Below are 19,526 nucleotides of genomic sequence, written 5' to 3' on the forward strand. Positions count from 1 at the left end.
AGGTTTAATTATCATTAAAATAACACTGCAACTGACTTGATGATGTGTCAGAAGTAGGTTTTAGTAAATTCCCAACACATTTGAACACTCTCTGGTGTGAATATGTTCATTACAAGTAGGTGTGAAGATGCGGTGATGACAAACGAATTTCATCCTCCTCCTCCGACTCTCGTATCAAGCTTGACTCAACATGCTACACTGTTCATTAGCGCTGCTTTGAGGCTCTTCTGAGCTCAAAATTATAAAATACTAAAGATCTCAGCGTTCTGACTTTAATTGTTACTCATTATTTATAGACTAGATGTAACCAAAAAGGAGACAAAAGCAAAAAATTGTAGTTTTTAAAATTTATAGAACACAGTTTTAATGTAATAACTAATTACAATTATTTGAAATCGGAAGACAATATGATTAAATTAAATCACTTGCTAGAGACACCCACTACTATCTCAGTGAACCTATTAATACGTTTATAAGAATATTTGTATTAATTATCAATGAAATTATTTTTGCCTGAAACTAAAAACACATTACAATATTTAATATATATTCAGCTATATAAATTAATTATAATATCGGGTGTGCCAAAAAGAATATATTAAAATTAAACTGATATAAACACTGTATTGGTAAAAATATAAAACGTTAACTTTTTATACAAGTCTTCCCTCAAATTTCTAAGTTTTCCCTACCTTGGATTCACCGCATAACCTCTACATATTCTCCGTTATTTGGTAGAAGAAGAAGGAATCGGTGTTCCAGCTCTGACCACACATGGCTAATTTCTAAAGATATTGTTTTAAACGGATTTCCTTTGCTTTATACTTTTTAGTCCTATTTATGTCTTAGATCGGCGAGCGATACACTTGATCGATCACAAGCTTCTAGTCCAATCAAATCACACCACATATGTCGTCTCCATAAACCATTCAATACACTGTGCTTTCAACTGCACCTCCATATAGCATCTGTATCTTTTGGAAATTCAAAAATGCCAACAAATGTGAAAATGGTGAAAACTATTGAAGGGTTCTGAACAAAAACTCAAAGATGTCAGCTTCAAAATGAGCCATAGTTGACTTTTTTACGACCCTTGTTGACACTTATATTAAGCTGGAAATTTGATCCTTCCTTTTTGGTACACCCTTTACAATAAAGTCCTATTGCAATTAGTTTTCAAATTAAATCTTAACATTCATGTCATTAGTAGTCAAATACTACATCTGGCAATAAACACTTACAAGATCTCAGATAATATGTAACACAGTATAAATGGAAATTACTTTCCCATACATTGTATATCATATCTAGTTTTCGATTACATAACGCACATGATGACAGGATGTCATATTATGATGGACGTACACCTGATATATGTTTGACATGTAATGGGTGTGTTTATCTTGTCAACCATATAGCATAACAATTTACTGTACTGTATAACCATGTAGGCCAGAGAGCCGTGCAATGGAAAAGGTGTTTAAAAATTGAGCTTTTATCGTAGGAAAAATATGAAAATCTTGCAGCACATAATTGATCAAAAATAATTAGCTACACATAATTGATATTATTTATAAACCTCTATCTATATCCAAAGCTTACAACTGTACTATCCCATCAACAACACTCTAAAATTATCCTTAGAACACATTAAACTAATCAAACCAGTACTATAAAACCACTAAAGTGCCTTAATGAATCCGAATTGTTCATAGTTGGTCATCATTGAATAGTTTTAAATAAACATTTCAAAATGCATTTACTTGAACAGTTGTTTATTCTACACCCCCTTCTATGAAGTAAGATAAACGCCAAAATCCATTTCATAGCACCATTTTGTTTACCTCACATATGGGTAGAAGTTGAGGGTTTTAGACAAATCTTCCTATGTTCTCAAGCGTCATTTTATTTAACATTAGTGTATTAGCTCTTCTTGAATTTCTTTCTCAGAAATATTTCTTTTAATTTTGCTAACACCCGTATGTTTGAAATGACGCAGATTTGACAAAAAAAAAAAAAAAAAAAAAAAAAAAACATTAAAGCATCTAGTCCACGTGTTAATTGTGAGATACTATCGTTTCGGTTGATAAATTACGGATTCGGTATTACATACAATGCTTTAAACCTGGACTAATTTAGAAACCAGTTCAAAAAAATACAGAAAATAATATTTACCAGATGGGTCTTGTAAAATCATGATATGATTCAAAATAGTTTGAAAGATTTTAAGTTAAAACTACCTTATTAGTCCATGTTATGTAGTTAGTAAAAAAATTGCCTTTTGTTCTGAAATTGGTTTTCAAAGGATGATACAAGATAAATACTCGTTATCTACTAGAAATTATCTTGTTGTGATTCACTTTTAGTTATACAGTTTACTAGAGGTATACTCTTAAATTAAGTCTGTGCTGGAAGCTGCTTCCATTAATGGCTGTTATTGAGGCAGAGTGGTGCACTATCCTTCCATTACAGAACTTTGATCCATTACAGCTAGGATATTGATATCAGCCTTTAAACAAAGATGAACCAATACCAAGTCTTGCTGGGCATGTAACAAAGGCATCCTTTTAACTAACCTAACACTTAAAACAAACATTTAACCTTTCTTAAAACGAATTAGAAGAAAATATTATGATTTTTACAAGCCTGCCAATACGGTTATAGCCTAACAGACATATTTTCCAGGGTGATGGGACCTCTTTTCACTTTCACAGTAAACTATTGCCACTCATCCAACACTCATCCTTCACTAATACTTGGGTTAACATACGAACGTAGTGGTAATCCATCTAAAATAATTGATATATTATACTTAAAAGTTTTAATCCTTGTTACAACTAAAAGCTACTCAAAACTATTTCTACTGATTATCTTAAGAACTTTCAATTGTTTTAATAATTACCCTAGTTATATTGTTTGATTTCTCTAAAACTAGCCTGCTGTTTACGTTCAAGTATTAAAATTCATGTTTTCGGCCCCTGGACTATGTTATGTTAAGACGATAATAGGGTTTTTACACACCTCAGTCAAATAGTCTAATAAATTTATAAAAAAAAGTAGTTCCAATATTTGTTAGACTATTTGACTGAGGTATGTATAAAACCTATTATTGTCTTCACGTTCAAGTATAATGTGGTAACGTCAAAATTTTGTGATTGAGCTTATTCCATTACAAATGCTGTTCTTACATACACTACAAAAAATTTTGAATATTTAAAGAACTATATTTGGACAAGTAAAGCTATTTTAAAATCCGTATTAGATCTAAAATGCTTATGAACTAGAATTAATTAAAATCATTTCTTAATCCGTGGTATCAGTATACATAAAAACACATATATCTCAAGTCTCAAGGTAAAAGTGGAAGGTAGTAAGGGGTAATATACCTGTTTAACACAAACCCCAATGATTCACAGTTTTCCTGATTTTAGTACGTTTGTACTTATTTATGTATAGTGGGAAACATGTGTATCTTATCAAAAACATTTCTTTGATTTTTAACCATTAGGTTGGTTTGGTGTAGGTTGGTACTAAAATTTCCCGTAAAATCCTGTCTGGCAATGCTTTTGTCCCGGTTTCGGGGATTTTTTCTCTTCAAACCACATTACAAAGACACTGGATACGGATCCATGCAGTGCTGCTACCTTTGGGTGTTTCACTGAACTACATCCACTCTCGGGGTAACGCAGCACAGTCACCACTGCTCTTTTGTGATTCGTCAGACTGAAATATTTGAATGCCAATTGCGTTCGCTGATTCGGTTGCGCGCCGGGGCTTCGCCCGCCACTGGGGAGCGCCTGTAAAGTCGGCGCGCGCAGTCAACGTGTTAAAGTACATTATAATTAGATACACTGGAGTAGGTCTGCGTTTACCTATTAAACATAAAACATCATCTTGAATGCGTAAATCTGTAATAATGGAGTTTCAAATTAATGTAATTTTCAACAATAAACAAACTATAAACATATCAATATTCATTTTCATATTCAATTTTGTACTATTCTTATTGAACTTGAAGGACAACGTAAATGCAAAATTTTATTCCTCATTTATGCTTTGTTTCCTAATGAGTAGTATTTATGTATTACCTATTATTCTTTTGTCAATAATTCAATTTTTTTATACATTGTAAAATGTGTTGTAGCTAATTGGGTTTTATAGTCTACTACTGTTTCACACCTTTAGTGGTTTAGGTTTTTTTTTAAATTTTTACATAAATAAAACACAACTATTGGCTTCATAGTTCATGGAAGACTATTTAAGTATCATTGAATTAAAAAGTTCTTCCTAAGGTTATTGCACATATCTTATTGAATATTTAATCAGTTTTAGATCAAGACAATACTAGTTAAAATGTAAATCAACTCTGATATCCAAAGAACTCTGGTGCATGCATGTAGCCGGAGTTAGCACCGAGGATGCCGGATTGGCTAATCTTATATTTTTGCTGGCATTGTTTGAGCTGCGCACTGATTTGATATAATCTGCGCAGTGCTTCTGCGTTGCTTGCTACCATACAGCTCACTACAGCGCCGGCACAGTCACTGCTGGCCACGTCCTGATCTGCCAGAAGACGGAGTTTAGGCCGGGTCGTCAAGTATAGGTTGAATATATCGTTGTGTGCGTTGTTGTACACCTGAAAGCATGTGCAATCATAAGTCAGTTGAAGGCTTTTATTCTCTAAAATAAGTTGGTTCTTTAGAAAGAACATTTTTTAAACTTCCAATTATCAGGGACAGCTGGAGCTGATTACGAACAATTAAAAATATTCAGAATATTCTCAGATTTTAACCAGTGACCTTCTCATTATTCGACCATTACCACGTTTATCTAGTTACCCATCTAACATTGGATTAATACCTTATTAGGATATCATTATGGTGAAAATGTCAGAGTTTGCTGGGTAAAATTTAATAAAACAATGAATTGTTTTTTACCTCGAACATACTGATATATATATGTGATAGGAATCCAAATGAAATTACTTTTTAGAAAAATGGTATTATTTGTACTTGGTTATTTTTAAACAAATAATAAATTACTCGAAAATCACAATACATTATCATACATTTATTTTTGATGCGTGACTAAAAAACTGTTGAACTTTCATAGAAATGCAATGCAAGGTACTACAAGTTATCAAGTTAGCACTTCACCACTGATCTATGAAGAATTATACTCACCGTATATTTGCACTGGTCGTCCTTGTCACAAGTGGCGATTTCCTTGAGTTTATCAGTGTCTATTTTCTTGATAGAAATCGCCGCCTCTTCCACAGCCTTGGTGACTTCTTTTTTGCAGTTGGCTTCCTTGACACATTTCTCTCGAGAGTTGACGAAGCCAGATTTTGCTTCCTGATGGAGGAAACATTTTTATATTTATAATTTACGGAAAGTAAATAAAAGAAACGTCTTATAACACTTAAAACATATATTTACGCTTATACTATTACTCACAAGCCGGTAAATATACAAAAAAGGTGGTAAGTGGTACCATCCTTACCACCTTTTTTGTATATTTACCGTCTTGTGAGTAACAGTATAAACGTAAATATATGTTTTAAGTGTTATAAGACGTTTCTTTTATTTACTTTCCGTAAATTTAATAACACGTACAATGCTGATCAAGAAGTTATTTATTTATAATTTATATCATAACACAAGGAAAATTACATATTATCATTAACAGATTTATCATTAATCTTCACAAGTATGGTAGACTACATACATAATGAATACATTCTTATAATTTGGTAAATGGTTTCCCCCGATAGCTAACTTAACTGTGTGATGTTTTATTGTTGAAACCATCCAAACAGTTATTTAAAAGTGCCTTATTAATTAAATATTATAGAAATCACAATTAATACTTTTATGATGGTCTTTGAACGTAATATTATTTTTCAAAAACGTAACAAAAATAAAAAACAAAAGTGATTAATCTCCCATTTAAAATGGGTCACATGTTAAGTGACATCAAAGCTCATAAGCCTTCTATTTGTTAATTACTTTAACCAACCTACACAGTTGCAAAATCATTAATCAACTGATTGGCTGGAATATATATCCAGGTATTTACGCCGAAACTGAGTCAGTCATAAATTGTATACTGAAGTTTCCAATTAGTGGATTTTATTGGGCATTTTCACGCAATGGTTAAGTTGTGGAAAAGTAATCATCCAAGATCACGCAACGTTTTTACTACCCTAAAATCAACTTTGGGTTTAAAGTAAACACACTGCTTGAAAATATATTTGATTCTCATAAAGATATGACCAGTGGATCACAAGTAATACTATTTAACTAGGCATAAGTATAAGGAAAGTCGATTAAGACGTGGGAAATCTGATAAATGTTAGTTATAATTAATTGTATGATCCATCTGTTTGCCACCTACACAGGATGTAAACCTTTAGATTTTAGTATACATTTTCATGTTTTTTTTTATATAGACACAAAAAATCCAACTAAGCAATGCTGTTAAACTTATAACCTCTTTTTGTATAGTTGTCAATGATGTAAATATGATATAATTATCTGCTTTATGTAGCTCCTAATAGTCCATTAAATTCAGTTTATCAAAGTAAAGTATAGTATTCCTTTACTGTAAACATTAAATACAAGAAGATTTCTAAGATGATTTAACTTTCTACGAACTTGTGGTTAAAGCAAATTTTCTCTCTAGATTCACTCTTAGGATTAATTTCATTGGTCCAATGTGTGTTTAGGTTTGCTGACTACAGTTAAGTTTGCCTTTACGTTAAGGTTAAGAGGAACGAATTATGTTGAATGCGTCATTAGAACAATGCTTAAAATAAATGTTTTATAAACATACAAAACTATATTATGTCTAGTTATCTAAATTAGCACTGGATTGGCATATATAAGGGCATAAATGCACCAATAATAGTTAACGTTTACCACTATAGTTTTAGTTGAACTAGGTTAGTCTCATAACAGTAATAGTTGTATAACTATTCCCCGCTCATACCCTTTATTCTGTATCTAGAAAACACCTCCATTAATTTTGGTACTTGGTATTAATTCAGTATAGGTGATGATTTAAAAAACATTAATGACACTGTGAAATGCTATGCAAGCCTTGAGATCTCATTTAACTATGTAGTCAGTTATTTAGTTCAATTTAAACACGTGTTTCTGTTACACTAAAAAAAACTCAAGAAAAATATTCAAAAAACACTTTTCTCCCTTGTTAGCCGTCCATACCTTTATCATCTTCCTATCCTGAGTAGTGAGACATTGAGGCGCTGCTCTGTGCAGAGCCTCACACTCTTCTATAGCCTGAGTAAACCTACAGTTGGTCTCCATCCTCACACATAGAGAGTCTACGGTGCGATCAACCTGGGGTAGCGTCTGCTGAAGAATGTCTGAATGGAAGAAGTCTGCTCTTTTGAAGTAGAACACATAGTCATCACTTGCCGCCACCTTAGCAACCAGAAATAATATTAGAAATTTTAATTATATATGCAGTTTAACTATAAATATGCCTGCATGGTTAAATTTGTTTATTGAATTTCAAGATTGATCCAAATTTTAATTCCCCAATAGGATTAAACAATATTACTATTTTTCAATACAAATCGCTACCCTATTATCATAACGTTTATGAAGTTGTTTTTATTATATTTCCTGATAAGAATAACAATCATTTTAATTCAATAAGAATATTTAATTTCGTTAGCAGTTTTGTTAACCAACTCCTTTTAAGAGTTCATAAAATATGCTCAGTCATATTTGATCTAGGATAGAATTAATTTCCATAGAATTAAGTCTTTAAACTTAACTAAATGCTAGTATTTTATTTATTTTTTCGAATGTAAAATATTTTTACATACCACATAAACAATGGTCGAAACAATACAAAGCGTTACGATATGTGTCATGGTTCCTTATACGTAGAATCTGAAACAATGATTGTTTTTAAATAATCGCTTCAGTGATACGATTTCATTTATCTTAGTAAGATCTATCTTTTTAATATCTATGGGGAAATAATTAGAACTTCTATGGCCATTCGATAACTTTAAAATGTGTCATTATGTATTATGTTATCATTTGTAATACTGTACTAATAATATATATATATATATATATATATATATATATATATATATATATATATATATATTGAGAACAGATCAGCGCATTTCATAATTTGTTTAAGCCACGATTATTTTTTATATATATATATTTCTTGTTATGTTCACTGTGATCGCTTTTAATGGTGTTTCCTCTGTTATAATGGGTAACCGTAATGTATATTTTAATATTCCATTCTTTCATCTGATGTTTTAAGACAAAAGAGAGTTTGATCAATATTCACCCTATGGAGGTCCCATACTGGTCACTATATAATGTACAGAATGGTCTAATTAACAATAATATATGCTTAGGATTGGCAAAAATCGACACTAAAACTGTAAGGTAATCTTTTAAAACATCTGCAAACGGTATGCACCTTTAAACTTTATACAAATATTGCACTTTTTGGAAACTAAACGATTATTCAACTTAAAGTATAATCACGAGGTAGAAATCTTAGTGTTTTACTATTATTACGATTTAAGACATTGCTGTTTCTTTTTCCTCAATTTTTATAAAAAAATACAACAATAGCTAGTTCACACAAATGTAGGTCTAAAGATATTTGAGTAGAGAATACGAGATAGAATTCATAGCGTTTTACTATATACGATTTAAGACATTGCCGTTTCTTTTCCTACAAGACATAAAGACATAAAAGAGCAATAGGATGAGGTAAAGTTTATATTACTTACGTTCCAACGATGCGAAGTGGGTCGCAGCTTTACGCCTCATTTTATAAGCAATCTTAATATATGGAGCCTCATATTCCGTCGTAGGCTTATGACAGCACTTTGTCACATTGTGACGACCGTAGTAACGCTGAAAACCGCAACTTATCACGATTTTGTGCTTTAGAATATGGTATTCCTTGTTTAAAAAATGGTACAGCTGTAGTGCAAGATGCAATCTTACAAAACCGTAAACGAATAAACTGATAAAATAGTTTAAGGAATCTACAACTAATGTTTATGTACTACATAGAGGCTATGTAATCTAATTTTGAACCTTATTTGGTAAAGATTGACTTCTGAAAAGTGTAGCCACCACGTGAGTTGTATAACGTGAGTTGTATTGCTAAGCTTTCTCGTTTCAAGCCAAAAGGTACATAGTATAAAACTTCTAGCATGTTGACCTCGATCTTCGAGCATGTTTTTTTTGTTAGATCATCCGTCTCAAAAAGAGAAACAACATAAAAATGACCCTGGCATGGAAACAAAAAGGTTTATAAACAAGATATGTTTCTCCAGCTTTTTCCTATTTAAAAAGTCCACCATACGATAATAACTGTACCCTTAACAGTTTATTTATTTTTTTAGCAAAACTTAATCAGTAAATTTACTTATTTAGTTTGGTTTTAAGAATGTTTATTTATAAATGATAAACCTATTTCATTAATAACATAAAAGACATATGATTGAATAGCACAACTTTATATCTTTCATAAAAGTTTGACTCAAACAAATGCAATTCGTTATTTGATAAGGCTGGAAGGGGCAAAAGTATCAATTTTGGCATCTATAATGATATTCCCATATCTAGGTTAATTGTTATTGATAAATCCCAAAACAGCTTTACATCCGGTTTGGCTCTATTGACCCGTCGTATATTGTGGTTTGCCGGATCTGTTGTTGGAGTATTGCATATGAAGTGTATACTTATGTTTTTGTTTTATTGTTTAAGATAAATTATTCAAAAATATGATTTGTGTGGTTTTAATATTGGTATAGGTGATTTGGAAATACTTTAAATTGGTTTTAAATAACCCGAGTTTACTGAATATTTAAAAAATACCATGGGTTTATAGCTGTATTTTGTCAAGAGGGTGCTATGGATAAAATTGATCTTGTTACAAATTTTAAACAAATTATTTATAGCTCATTTTACCACTCACTTTGGATATTTTCCACTGAGATCGAACATAGCCTTCGGTCTTATATGTCAATGTATATCTAAAAAGTAAAAGAGAATAATTAAATATTTTGATAACTCGACATGGCTTCAGTTTAAAACTTAAAAACCTGGAACAAGACTTAAATATGATCACGATAGTCAACATTACGAAACCTAATCTATTTAACAAATGTTTTGCTAACATTTAATTACAACATATGGGTACTGCAGTCCATTATCAGTTACGTTTTAATACCATTAAGTAACACGGTCAATATCTTTTGAAGTCTAGTACCTGTGGCTCTGCAATAAATGTTATAAGTTGCCAATGATAGATAGTTCTTTTAATAGTGTTTTTTAAATTTAAACATATGGTTATAATTATACTAAACAATATAATTTCTAGGTAAATATAAAAAGCTATACAGTTACAAAAATATATTTAAAAAAGACAATAAATAAATAATAGGTTCAAAAAATAATTCTTATGATACACTCTACTTGGATGATTTTCAACAAATATTTTCTCAGGACAACTTTTAGTCGATCCAGTTTTTGTTCTGTGTAAGTAGCATTTATAGAACTTAATCTGCAAGAAGAGATGCTCTTTTCTGCGGAATTGGTGAATAGAAATGCAATTCTTGTAGTGGCCAGCCCTCCTTAGTTCCGCATGGCTTCCTAGATTGTTTATTCACTTTAGTGGCCGTTCTCCCGTTTATTTTCCTTTAACGTTCCTTTTATTTTGATTTTAAAGACACTCTCATCAATTCAACTAATGTTGTTTTTAACTTACATGTTTTTATTGCATCCCATAAATTGTTCTTTTATGAAACTCTTTCCTGGAAGTGATTTCGATAAAAACGTCTCACTAGTAAAAATTGAGTTCTAATCGAGTGTAAACAATAAAATAGTCCAAGTAAAACTAGAATAGCTGAAACGTATGTTTACTGTAAGTATTTGGCAATGGTTCTTATGCAATAAGAAAACTAACAGTAATACATTATGTTTGATACATATACTTATTAAAGCTTATTACTATACTGCTGCGGCTAAGAAAATATCAAAAGTAAGATTATAGCTCGTTTCAGTTACGTTGAAATGGAACACAATGATTCTAAGAAAAAAATATTGAGACAAAACATCCAGACACAGGAGAGGATGACGTCGATGTCGATTTGTTCAGAACAGTGTAAACTTGTTGGAACACTTTCATGAATATTAAGTGGGACTCAGTCTTTGGAACCTAGCTACAAAACAAACACAACACAACTGATTGAATTCTCATTCTATTTAGAGTAAAACTGTTAATAGTCACTAAGTCTAGCTGAAATTCACTATCTACGCCGTCAGGGAACATTGGGTTCGAGTTAGAATATGGCAATGGAAACTAAGTCCTAAATGATAAACATATGACTGAGGGTTGAATTATCTAGAACAATTTACTTTTGTTGAGACTTCCTATTGAGCTTGATAACCAATCGTAAATTTATGAGGGCATAAGTTAAGTATTTTATATCAAGAATGAATAACAAAATAAATACAATTGAAACCTGTGCTAAACCATGCTATGAAAGCTATGGAAAATCATAGAGTAAACTAATAAATTAATCAGTGTGCATGAATATAATAATGTGTTCCTTTTCATGCATACTTCATCACTCTAACACCCTTTTCACCAACTTTTTAAGTCTATGAGCTACAGTATATATTTCCCAAAAACGATATTTTTTTATTCCCTTCAATTTATTAGCTACATAAAAAATTTACAAGTCAACCAGGTGATTTCAAACCAATGTAGTTTATAAACCGTATCATTGGCCAAAACCAAAAGAAACTATTATTATTCAATAGCCTGCAATCATGCAAGAAACAGCGTGGCAATGAGGTCAACAATCGTAACCGCCACATAACTTTGCACGCTAGCTTCATTGCACGCGACACGGTGATCAGTAGTCAACACTAGTACACTCCAGAAACAGCTGTTCAGGCTGTGTATTACGTGACGTCACCCACTTGTTACAAAATGATACTTAACCTTCCATTGACGTTTTGTTTAGCACAACCGTCTGTAGCCCAACGGCTACAGTGCTTGCCTTCAAATTTGAAATTGCTGGACCAATAACAAGCGACATAAATGTCATTAATTATTACAATAAAAGAGGTCATCTAACAAATAGCTTATTTCCTATATAGGTAATTCGATAAAAGGTTAACTTATCTAATGAAAATGCCAAAGGCTTGGGGTGTTCTCTAAAAAAGTAAGAAATTTAATGCAACTTGGAAAAATATGCAAAAAACACCATTAAGTAAATTTAGTCATTGTCAATTAATTTTCCTTTGAAAATATTGTAAATTAATTGAAAAATAATATTAACGAGTTGCTTTGCCAATGATTGGAATCATAAAACACTAGTTGGAATACAATTATTATCAATTTGTATTTTATAGTTGAATTTATCGCACTATTAATTAAAATAAATGACACATATTTGTCTACAATATCAATAAAATCATGTTCATACAACAATTTACTTTTTATCTACTTCTTTCTATGAGCTATTGTTGTTATGGTTCTTGTTATCATTATTCCTTATTAATCTACTTCCATCTATTATTATAACAATCTAAAGTATGTGTATTCAAAAAGGAACTGCGATGGACTGAAATAAATTTGGCAGTCAAGTAGCTTGCTTTAATTTTAAAACAAGATATATCAACTAAATAAGATATTTTATCAACCTAGCTGTTAAAGAAACATGACTGCAATGCGGCACTATATCGTAATATTACTCTGGGACTTGTCCAACACACAAGACTCCAACACTATCTGTGAAATCTACTAATAATTTATACATTAACTTAATCATACATTGCTTTGATATTTGATAGATAGTTTTTCTCACAAGAAATATGAATATGCTAGTTAAGTATATCCTGAGCATAGCAGTTGTTACACACCTTCGATTTTCTCTATCTAAATAACTCTATTAAACCTTAATTTGGTTTTATAAAATGGGACAAATAAGTTTAAAATGACTGAACTTAAATACTATTATTTGAAGTGTACAGATAATTTCAATTACAGTTTATTTGATTTTTTACCTAACATTTTTATGTAATGATTTACTCTATTTAATCCAAACAAATGCACAAAAAACTATTTTATCTAATCTGCCAGATACAAGAAGAGAAGAGATCTAGAGAATATGTGTCCCGTGAAATTGAACAGCTATGTTGCAAGATGCAAGATATCCGTAAATATTTACGATAAAAGCCACAATATATTGTTTGGATTTTATTTTTATACTTAGTTAACAACGATTTTTTCCATTAAAAGTGCGTTTTCTTACTTTTAAGATATTAAAATTTTAATATGGACAGTAAAAAAAATATTCAAAGCTTTAAGATTTAAAAGTGCAAAACATCGCAAAACTATATTTAATCTTAGGTTAATTTGTATTTAAGTTCTTTGCATTTTGCAGCTGTAGTTGAGAGGGAACTCTTTGAGATCGGGCCTTGTGCAAACTTTGAATTTTGTGATAACGGCTGAACATATTAGGGCCAAACTTACCAGTGTTATTTCAAATTACGGTAAGCATGTTAATTAACAACAACAACAGAAAACAATTTGATTAATTCAAAACTAATATAATTTTTTACAATAGGCTTGGGAGTTATTATGGTAGTAATGAGATAACAACGTAAATGTAAACGAAAAATCATTTAAGACCCTTCTTAGCAAGCTTAAATCTCATCGAAATACAGTGGAAAGGAAAATATTCGGGTTGAAACAATTAATCAATGAATGCAGAGATTATTATAGGGCACTAGCAAAACTCCACAGATTTAATAGGTAGCATATTTTATTGATTTTATTTTTGATTTTCTTTATTTATAAGAACAAATCATTTAAATTAGCTATTTTAATTATTAGCAAACTGTCAAGCTAGTAGTTATAAAAGGCTACAAATAGGCTTCTGTATTACTGTAAAATAGTGTCTGGGTTTGAAGCATCCTGAAAATGTGTGCTTATGAACAAATTCAAAAATACTATACATAATGTTACAACAAATACATTTATTATGGTCTGTAATAAGAACAAGCTAAGCATCTTCAATGTACCTGTATCGTGTACTACTGCCATAAACAATAACATGACTACTGCTAGTAATATCAGAAGGCCTTAGAAACACCTCTTTACTTAAAAAAAATTCGTGTGATACTTCAGAATTATTTTATACCTTAACAGGCTTTTGTAACTGTAGCATAAGTACTACAGCTTACATAATATACAAATTTTCTGACTTTAACAATCACATTGAAGATTTCCTTATTTTAATTTAAGTACAATTTGAAAAATGCATTGGACCCACTTTGTACAACGAGCTGTTAAATATGTTTTGTATGTAACATCTTCTTATAAATTCAATGGAGTAAAATGTTCATGAAGGGAATCCCCAATAAATCTTGCCCATGCGATTTCAGTACATCTCAGCAAAGGCTGTATAGATCACTACTATGTATCAGGTACAATATAGATCAGGCTGTAGTGGACTTATGCAAATTTATAAAATCTTTCCTCGAATTACATTATCTAGCGTTGTCAACATTAAGAATAAGAACGATATAGGACTTGCTAACTGAGCCACTTTTTATAGGGAGATTTACAAGCATAAATAAAAACAGTAAAGGGACGTTAGGTACTCCTATCATGAAACATAGTACTATTCATGATTTTTTTCTTAAATTGTTGATTTAAACAAATATTATTTATTTCTTCTTTTGTTCCCTCCGCTCATTTGGCAGACCTGAGACCACATATCTAGTATTATAACTGCCACCAATAATACAAACAGGACATATACAACTGTAATAGCTTTAACAAGTATGTAAATAAAATATCCTTAAGATCTTGAAGTGGGTGTAGTAGGATTTAAAGGGTACTCACTACTCTGCAAACTCAAGGCTTTATGTGACCTGCAGACTACATGATGTGTTTCTTAAACCTTCCTTTCTGCCAGCATAAAGTCATTCTTTAGAGCCTTGGATAATAAACTTTTCCATTTGGTTTTATTATGAAAATGTAAATGAGTACTTTGGTGTATTATTCGACGATTTAATAATGCAAGTTTCAAACTGATACTAACACAGGGTTTTCAGCTAGGGTACTAAAAAATGTTATTGTGTTAAGTATAATCAATAGTATATGTGTAATAAATTACTGAATAACTCCTATTTCAGATAAAGAAAATGATTAATCACTGAAACTAATGAGAGGGAAAAATCTAAATATATTTTAGTTTCGACACTCATCTTTACTCAGCTGTTAGACTGTAAAATATTTCTTCAGTCATAAAAAATATTAAAAATTACATATTCATCTTAAGTGAAATCAGCGATTGCTTCAGGTAAATCAGCTTAAGTGAAACGATTTCAGGTTGCCCACTCATAGTTGAACCAACTTAAGTTATCCAACCCTAAGTTGACAAATCATTTGAAAGGTGCCTATAGGGTTTCTAACTGCTAAAATTGCCAACTGCTATAATACCCAAAACAATCACCCTTAGGGAACACTTAACTTTCTGTTCACAATTTAAAGTCATACCTCAAAGCGTAGTTGCATCTGCACTGCTCTTGAGTAGGTTAGGTTAGCCTGTTCATTCTTGAAACATTATGTCCAATAAAACAACAGTTCGAAAATAAGTTTCAAAAGTTCAACGCAATAAACGAATCATGATATAACTCAAGAAATAAATTTATATAGGAGAGAAATTAAAAAAAAATTAAACAAAATTTTGTTGTCCCTCCAAAACATATTAAGCTTAACCTTTACAAAAAATTTACTAAACATGTTTTAAAAACAATGATAGTCTTAATAATTTGGTTTCATAATAGGCAATTAATATAAAATCAAATGGTAAAACGTTTTCACAGGACACCACGTATGAATGGTCATACGTTAATGAGCATGAATTATTTTTAGTAATGACTACATCTGAATGAACGTAAAATATATTGAAGTTTGAATGAATCCAAAGTAAAATTTTTAAATGCTTTTATGCTGCATCACTAACATTACTAATTTCTCGCTTTATTTTTACAGGTATGTACTAGTATCTTTGAGAATACAACAAATTGTAAGTAACCAAATAATTTTTCTTCCAAGCCAAACATGTAAGATAACTTTATTTTAATCTTATAAAAGTTTTAAACATGTCTTTAATTTAAAAAAGGAAGTATAGTAAAATAAACTATTGACTATACAAACCAATAGTGCATCTCGGAATAAAAATATACTAATTGTATAATATATTAGACAGAATTATTGGTTTGCGGATCATAGCTTGTATCTTAACTGTAGGCTATTAGCCAAAATAATGTTTTCCCTCTAAAGCTACATTTGTGTAGTATACCATTATAAACTTTATGCTATGTTTTTGTATCTTTTGTCATAACACTTGTTGTTTTTGTTATTATTTATTACAATTCTTCTATCGTTCTAAAAAAAAAAAACACTTTGATTATAGCTATGCTATGCTTTAAATGCTAAATTAATATTTCTTAAGTGGAAATAAAAAAAACTAAGTGAAATGGTTCATTGTTTAGCATAAAATATGTTTAATTATGGACATACACATTTAAATAAGTCCAATTTTCAATTATAAAACGACTAACTCCAACATTAAAACCTAACTCTACATCAACAATACTATAAAAAGAATTATTTAAAAGTTTTTAATATACGTCATTTAAACTTTTTTGCGCCGATTCAAACTTTATTACATCAAGTAAAGTTTCAGTACAACACTTAGTTAACAAAATTATCCATTTGAATAATTGCAGTTTCATAACACACTCCAGTTTGCGTTGACATTTGACATGACGCAATGTTAATGTTTGTGACGTTGCGGCGGAATGTGACGTCATTGTTATTATGTTGATGACGCAATGCTTTAATTTTTGTTAAAGGTATTTGATATAACGACCACTGGAACGATTATGAATTAACAGGATTTTCACGAATCCACTTGAGTTTATGAAGCAATATGAGTAAAAGTGATTATGGGTTTTGCTTAGTAAACAATGCTTCACTTCAGAACGGTAAAAAGCAGTTGTACGACTGCAGTTATTTAACACAGAAATAAGTAAATAACCTATTTTATTGGGTAAAATCGTAAATGGTTTTGTGCCTTAAACCAGATATGATCGGACTATTTTGTATTTACATTTTGATTAGTACACTTAAAAAAAAAAAAAATTAAACACATTGGAAGGTTAATGAAACGCGTACAACAATAGCAAATTCAATTATTGCAAGAACATTTTATTTATGTTCTTTTATACTTAATGATTAAAGTATAGTTTTCAAATATCTTACAAAATTTTATAATTATTTTTCAGAATCCGTTTATGTCAAATAATTTGCAAGCTTTTTATTTTAAAGATAAAACTTTCCTCAAAGCAAAGTAAAAATCATTAGGTTTAATTGTTTTTAAAATGTAGCAAGTGGTTTTTTTACAGCTCGCAAATACTTATTGATATTGTATTGTGTAAAGAAAACAATATCAAATCTTGAATCGTTATTGAAAAAATAATGTTATTTTAAGTGAAGCTAAATGTTTACTTCCACTAATAAGGTTCCATCTTGAGTAAAGAAAAAAATGTTTTCTAAGGGGTTTCAGAAAACTTTGTATGTATGGATGTGCACAAAGCATATCTATAAAAATATATAACAAAGTGATAATACTGTTTAGTAACTTAATGTACCAAATCAAACGATAGGAAGTATCGCAACGTCTATGAAACCTATATTTTTCATTAATGTTTTATATTTAGAATCTTATTTTTATTGTATTTAAACTATTTTGTCAAATTTCCTTCTGTAATAAAAGTAATCTGTAATGTAATAATGTATAGGCCCTATATACAATTTACAAAAATTTCAAGGCATTTAGCCAAAGTATTATTTATTATATCTGATCGGTACTCGCAAAACACATATTATTAAGAATAATCTGTAAATATGTTTTACCATTACAACATTTTATTTTTATTAATTTTTTATTGCATACACGGCAAACGCCATTTTACAGGAGAGTTGAGTTGAATTGAATCACTCTATAAACGGCGAGATGCGTAAGTTTAATTCATCACAGAGAGGTGTGTGGAATGTGAGATGGTAATGACAGACGGATGTCTTCCTCTACTCAGAAACACAATAAGCATATCTCTGTCTCCTACTCTGTTTATTAGTGATCGATTGATTATATTCATTTGAGTATACAGCAATTTACTGTACCAAAAAATAGCTTTGGTTTTTTGTAACGACTGCAACATTATTTTATTTTTTTCCATAGGGTAGTATGTATCAAAGAAATAATTTCTGGAGAAAAATTTTTATTAAATTGAACCTGGATAGATGAACCATTCAGCCATCTATTTCAAAATCAGTTTAAAATCTCTTCCAAACATTAAAAGGTTATCGTCAATGCTTGAGTAAATAGTAAAAGTAACGTAAATAAACGTGGCGGTTTTAGGCGTTCTTTCATTTCCCAACTTTACATTGAAAGTCTCTTCAGGATTGCAGGGCTATTTTTTTACTTTACATCAAGCAAGGCCTAGAGTCATGACAACATAAATTTCACACCTAGATCAATACATTTTATGTTTATCATAGTGATTTGAACCCTAGAATTCGGTGACCTCCGTTGTTATGTAAAAATATACAAAAAAATATACAAATCAATACAATTTTTCACCAAAGATTTCAAAAGGGAATTTTAGATGGTTTATCTAGGATAATGGTAAAAGTTATTATTTGTAGTCTAAGAAAATGTACGTGCTTTGGCATTTAAATGTAAAATGCTAACTATTGGATAACAAGACTACATGGTATATGGAAAATTGAACAATGGGATCAGACTATGATTTTCTCGCATGAACAATTTGATATTTCCCAATCGATGTAGTTACATGATTATCCCACTTCTATAATTGCAGTCTGATACAGCTGATGACGTAGTTTAGCTAACATGCTATCAAGGATCTGATAACCTATTTAAATGTCAGTAATCAGTTACACATTGACAGGATGTTCCGCTAGGATAAACGACGACCAGATATTCTAAGGCGATTTCCACTAGTTTTACGGTAATAATCATGACTGCCAATGCTATAGACAGTATAGTTAGACTAAAGTTCACAACTTTGACCATTTTATACATTTAATAAATTCAATTATACAGTTTAGCCTTTTTGTTGTAGGTTGTTAATAAAAACAATTTACAAGGAAATTTTCAAATTTTTGTATGAATATACATTTTATTGGTCTTGGTAATGTTATTTATGCAGTAGTTAATAACAAGGATAAGCCATGTTAACGAAAATTCAATTCAATAATTAGTAGAATATCGATAATTTTCGAGTATGTAAGTAGGTGCCTCGGCTAACTTCATCATGCAGCAAACAGCGTGACAAATAGGTCAACAATGATAACTACTAGCGTTGACGCACGCAAGTACTACACGCAAA

At 30.5% G+C, this 19,526-nt stretch overlaps 2 protein-coding genes across 3 annotated transcripts in view; one reads left to right on the top strand and one right to left on the bottom strand.

The window, feature by feature from the left end:
• LOC129003024 (lachesin-like) overlaps positions 1-19,526 on the top strand; it is a 335,838-nt gene that overhangs the window by 280,362 nt on the left and 35,950 nt on the right. The window lies entirely within an intron of this gene.
• Positions 3,094-8,833, bottom strand: LOC129003025 (uncharacterized). The gene is made up of 5 exons (XM_054431224.1): positions 8,798-8,833; positions 7,856-7,922; positions 7,227-7,445; positions 5,184-5,354; positions 3,094-4,636 (listed from the first exon to the last, which is right to left on the bottom strand). Exons 2-5 carry the CDS (start codon positions 7,901-7,903, stop codon positions 4,361-4,363), a joined length of 714 nt encoding a protein of 237 aa, XP_054287199.1. The 5' UTR covers positions 7,904-7,922; positions 8,798-8,833; the 3' UTR covers positions 3,094-4,360.

Source organism: Macrosteles quadrilineatus, unplaced genomic scaffold, assembly GCF_028750875.1.
Source record: "Macrosteles quadrilineatus isolate MER2022 unplaced genomic scaffold, UCM_ALF_1.0 Scaffold_9__3_contigs__length_116548681, whole genome shotgun sequence".
Classification (NCBI taxonomy): Eukaryota; Metazoa; Arthropoda; class Insecta; order Hemiptera; family Cicadellidae; genus Macrosteles; species Macrosteles quadrilineatus.

What these genes read in the sequence shown, in the direction of transcription:
- LOC129003025 (XM_054431224.1), bottom strand. Translation starts at nt 7,903, where the DNA reads ATGACACATATCGTAACGCTTTGTATTGTTTCGACCATTGTTTATGTG. An exon ending in TTTCGACCATTGTTTATGTG is followed by an intron (nt 7,446 to 7,855) that starts GTATGTAAAAAT and finishes CTGGTTGCTAAG; the next exon opens with GTGGCGGCAAGTGATGACTA. An exon ending in AGGATAGGAAGATGATAAAG is followed by an intron (nt 5,355 to 7,226) that starts GTATGGACGGCT and finishes TTCCTCCATCAG; the next exon opens with GAAGCAAAATCTGGCTTCGT.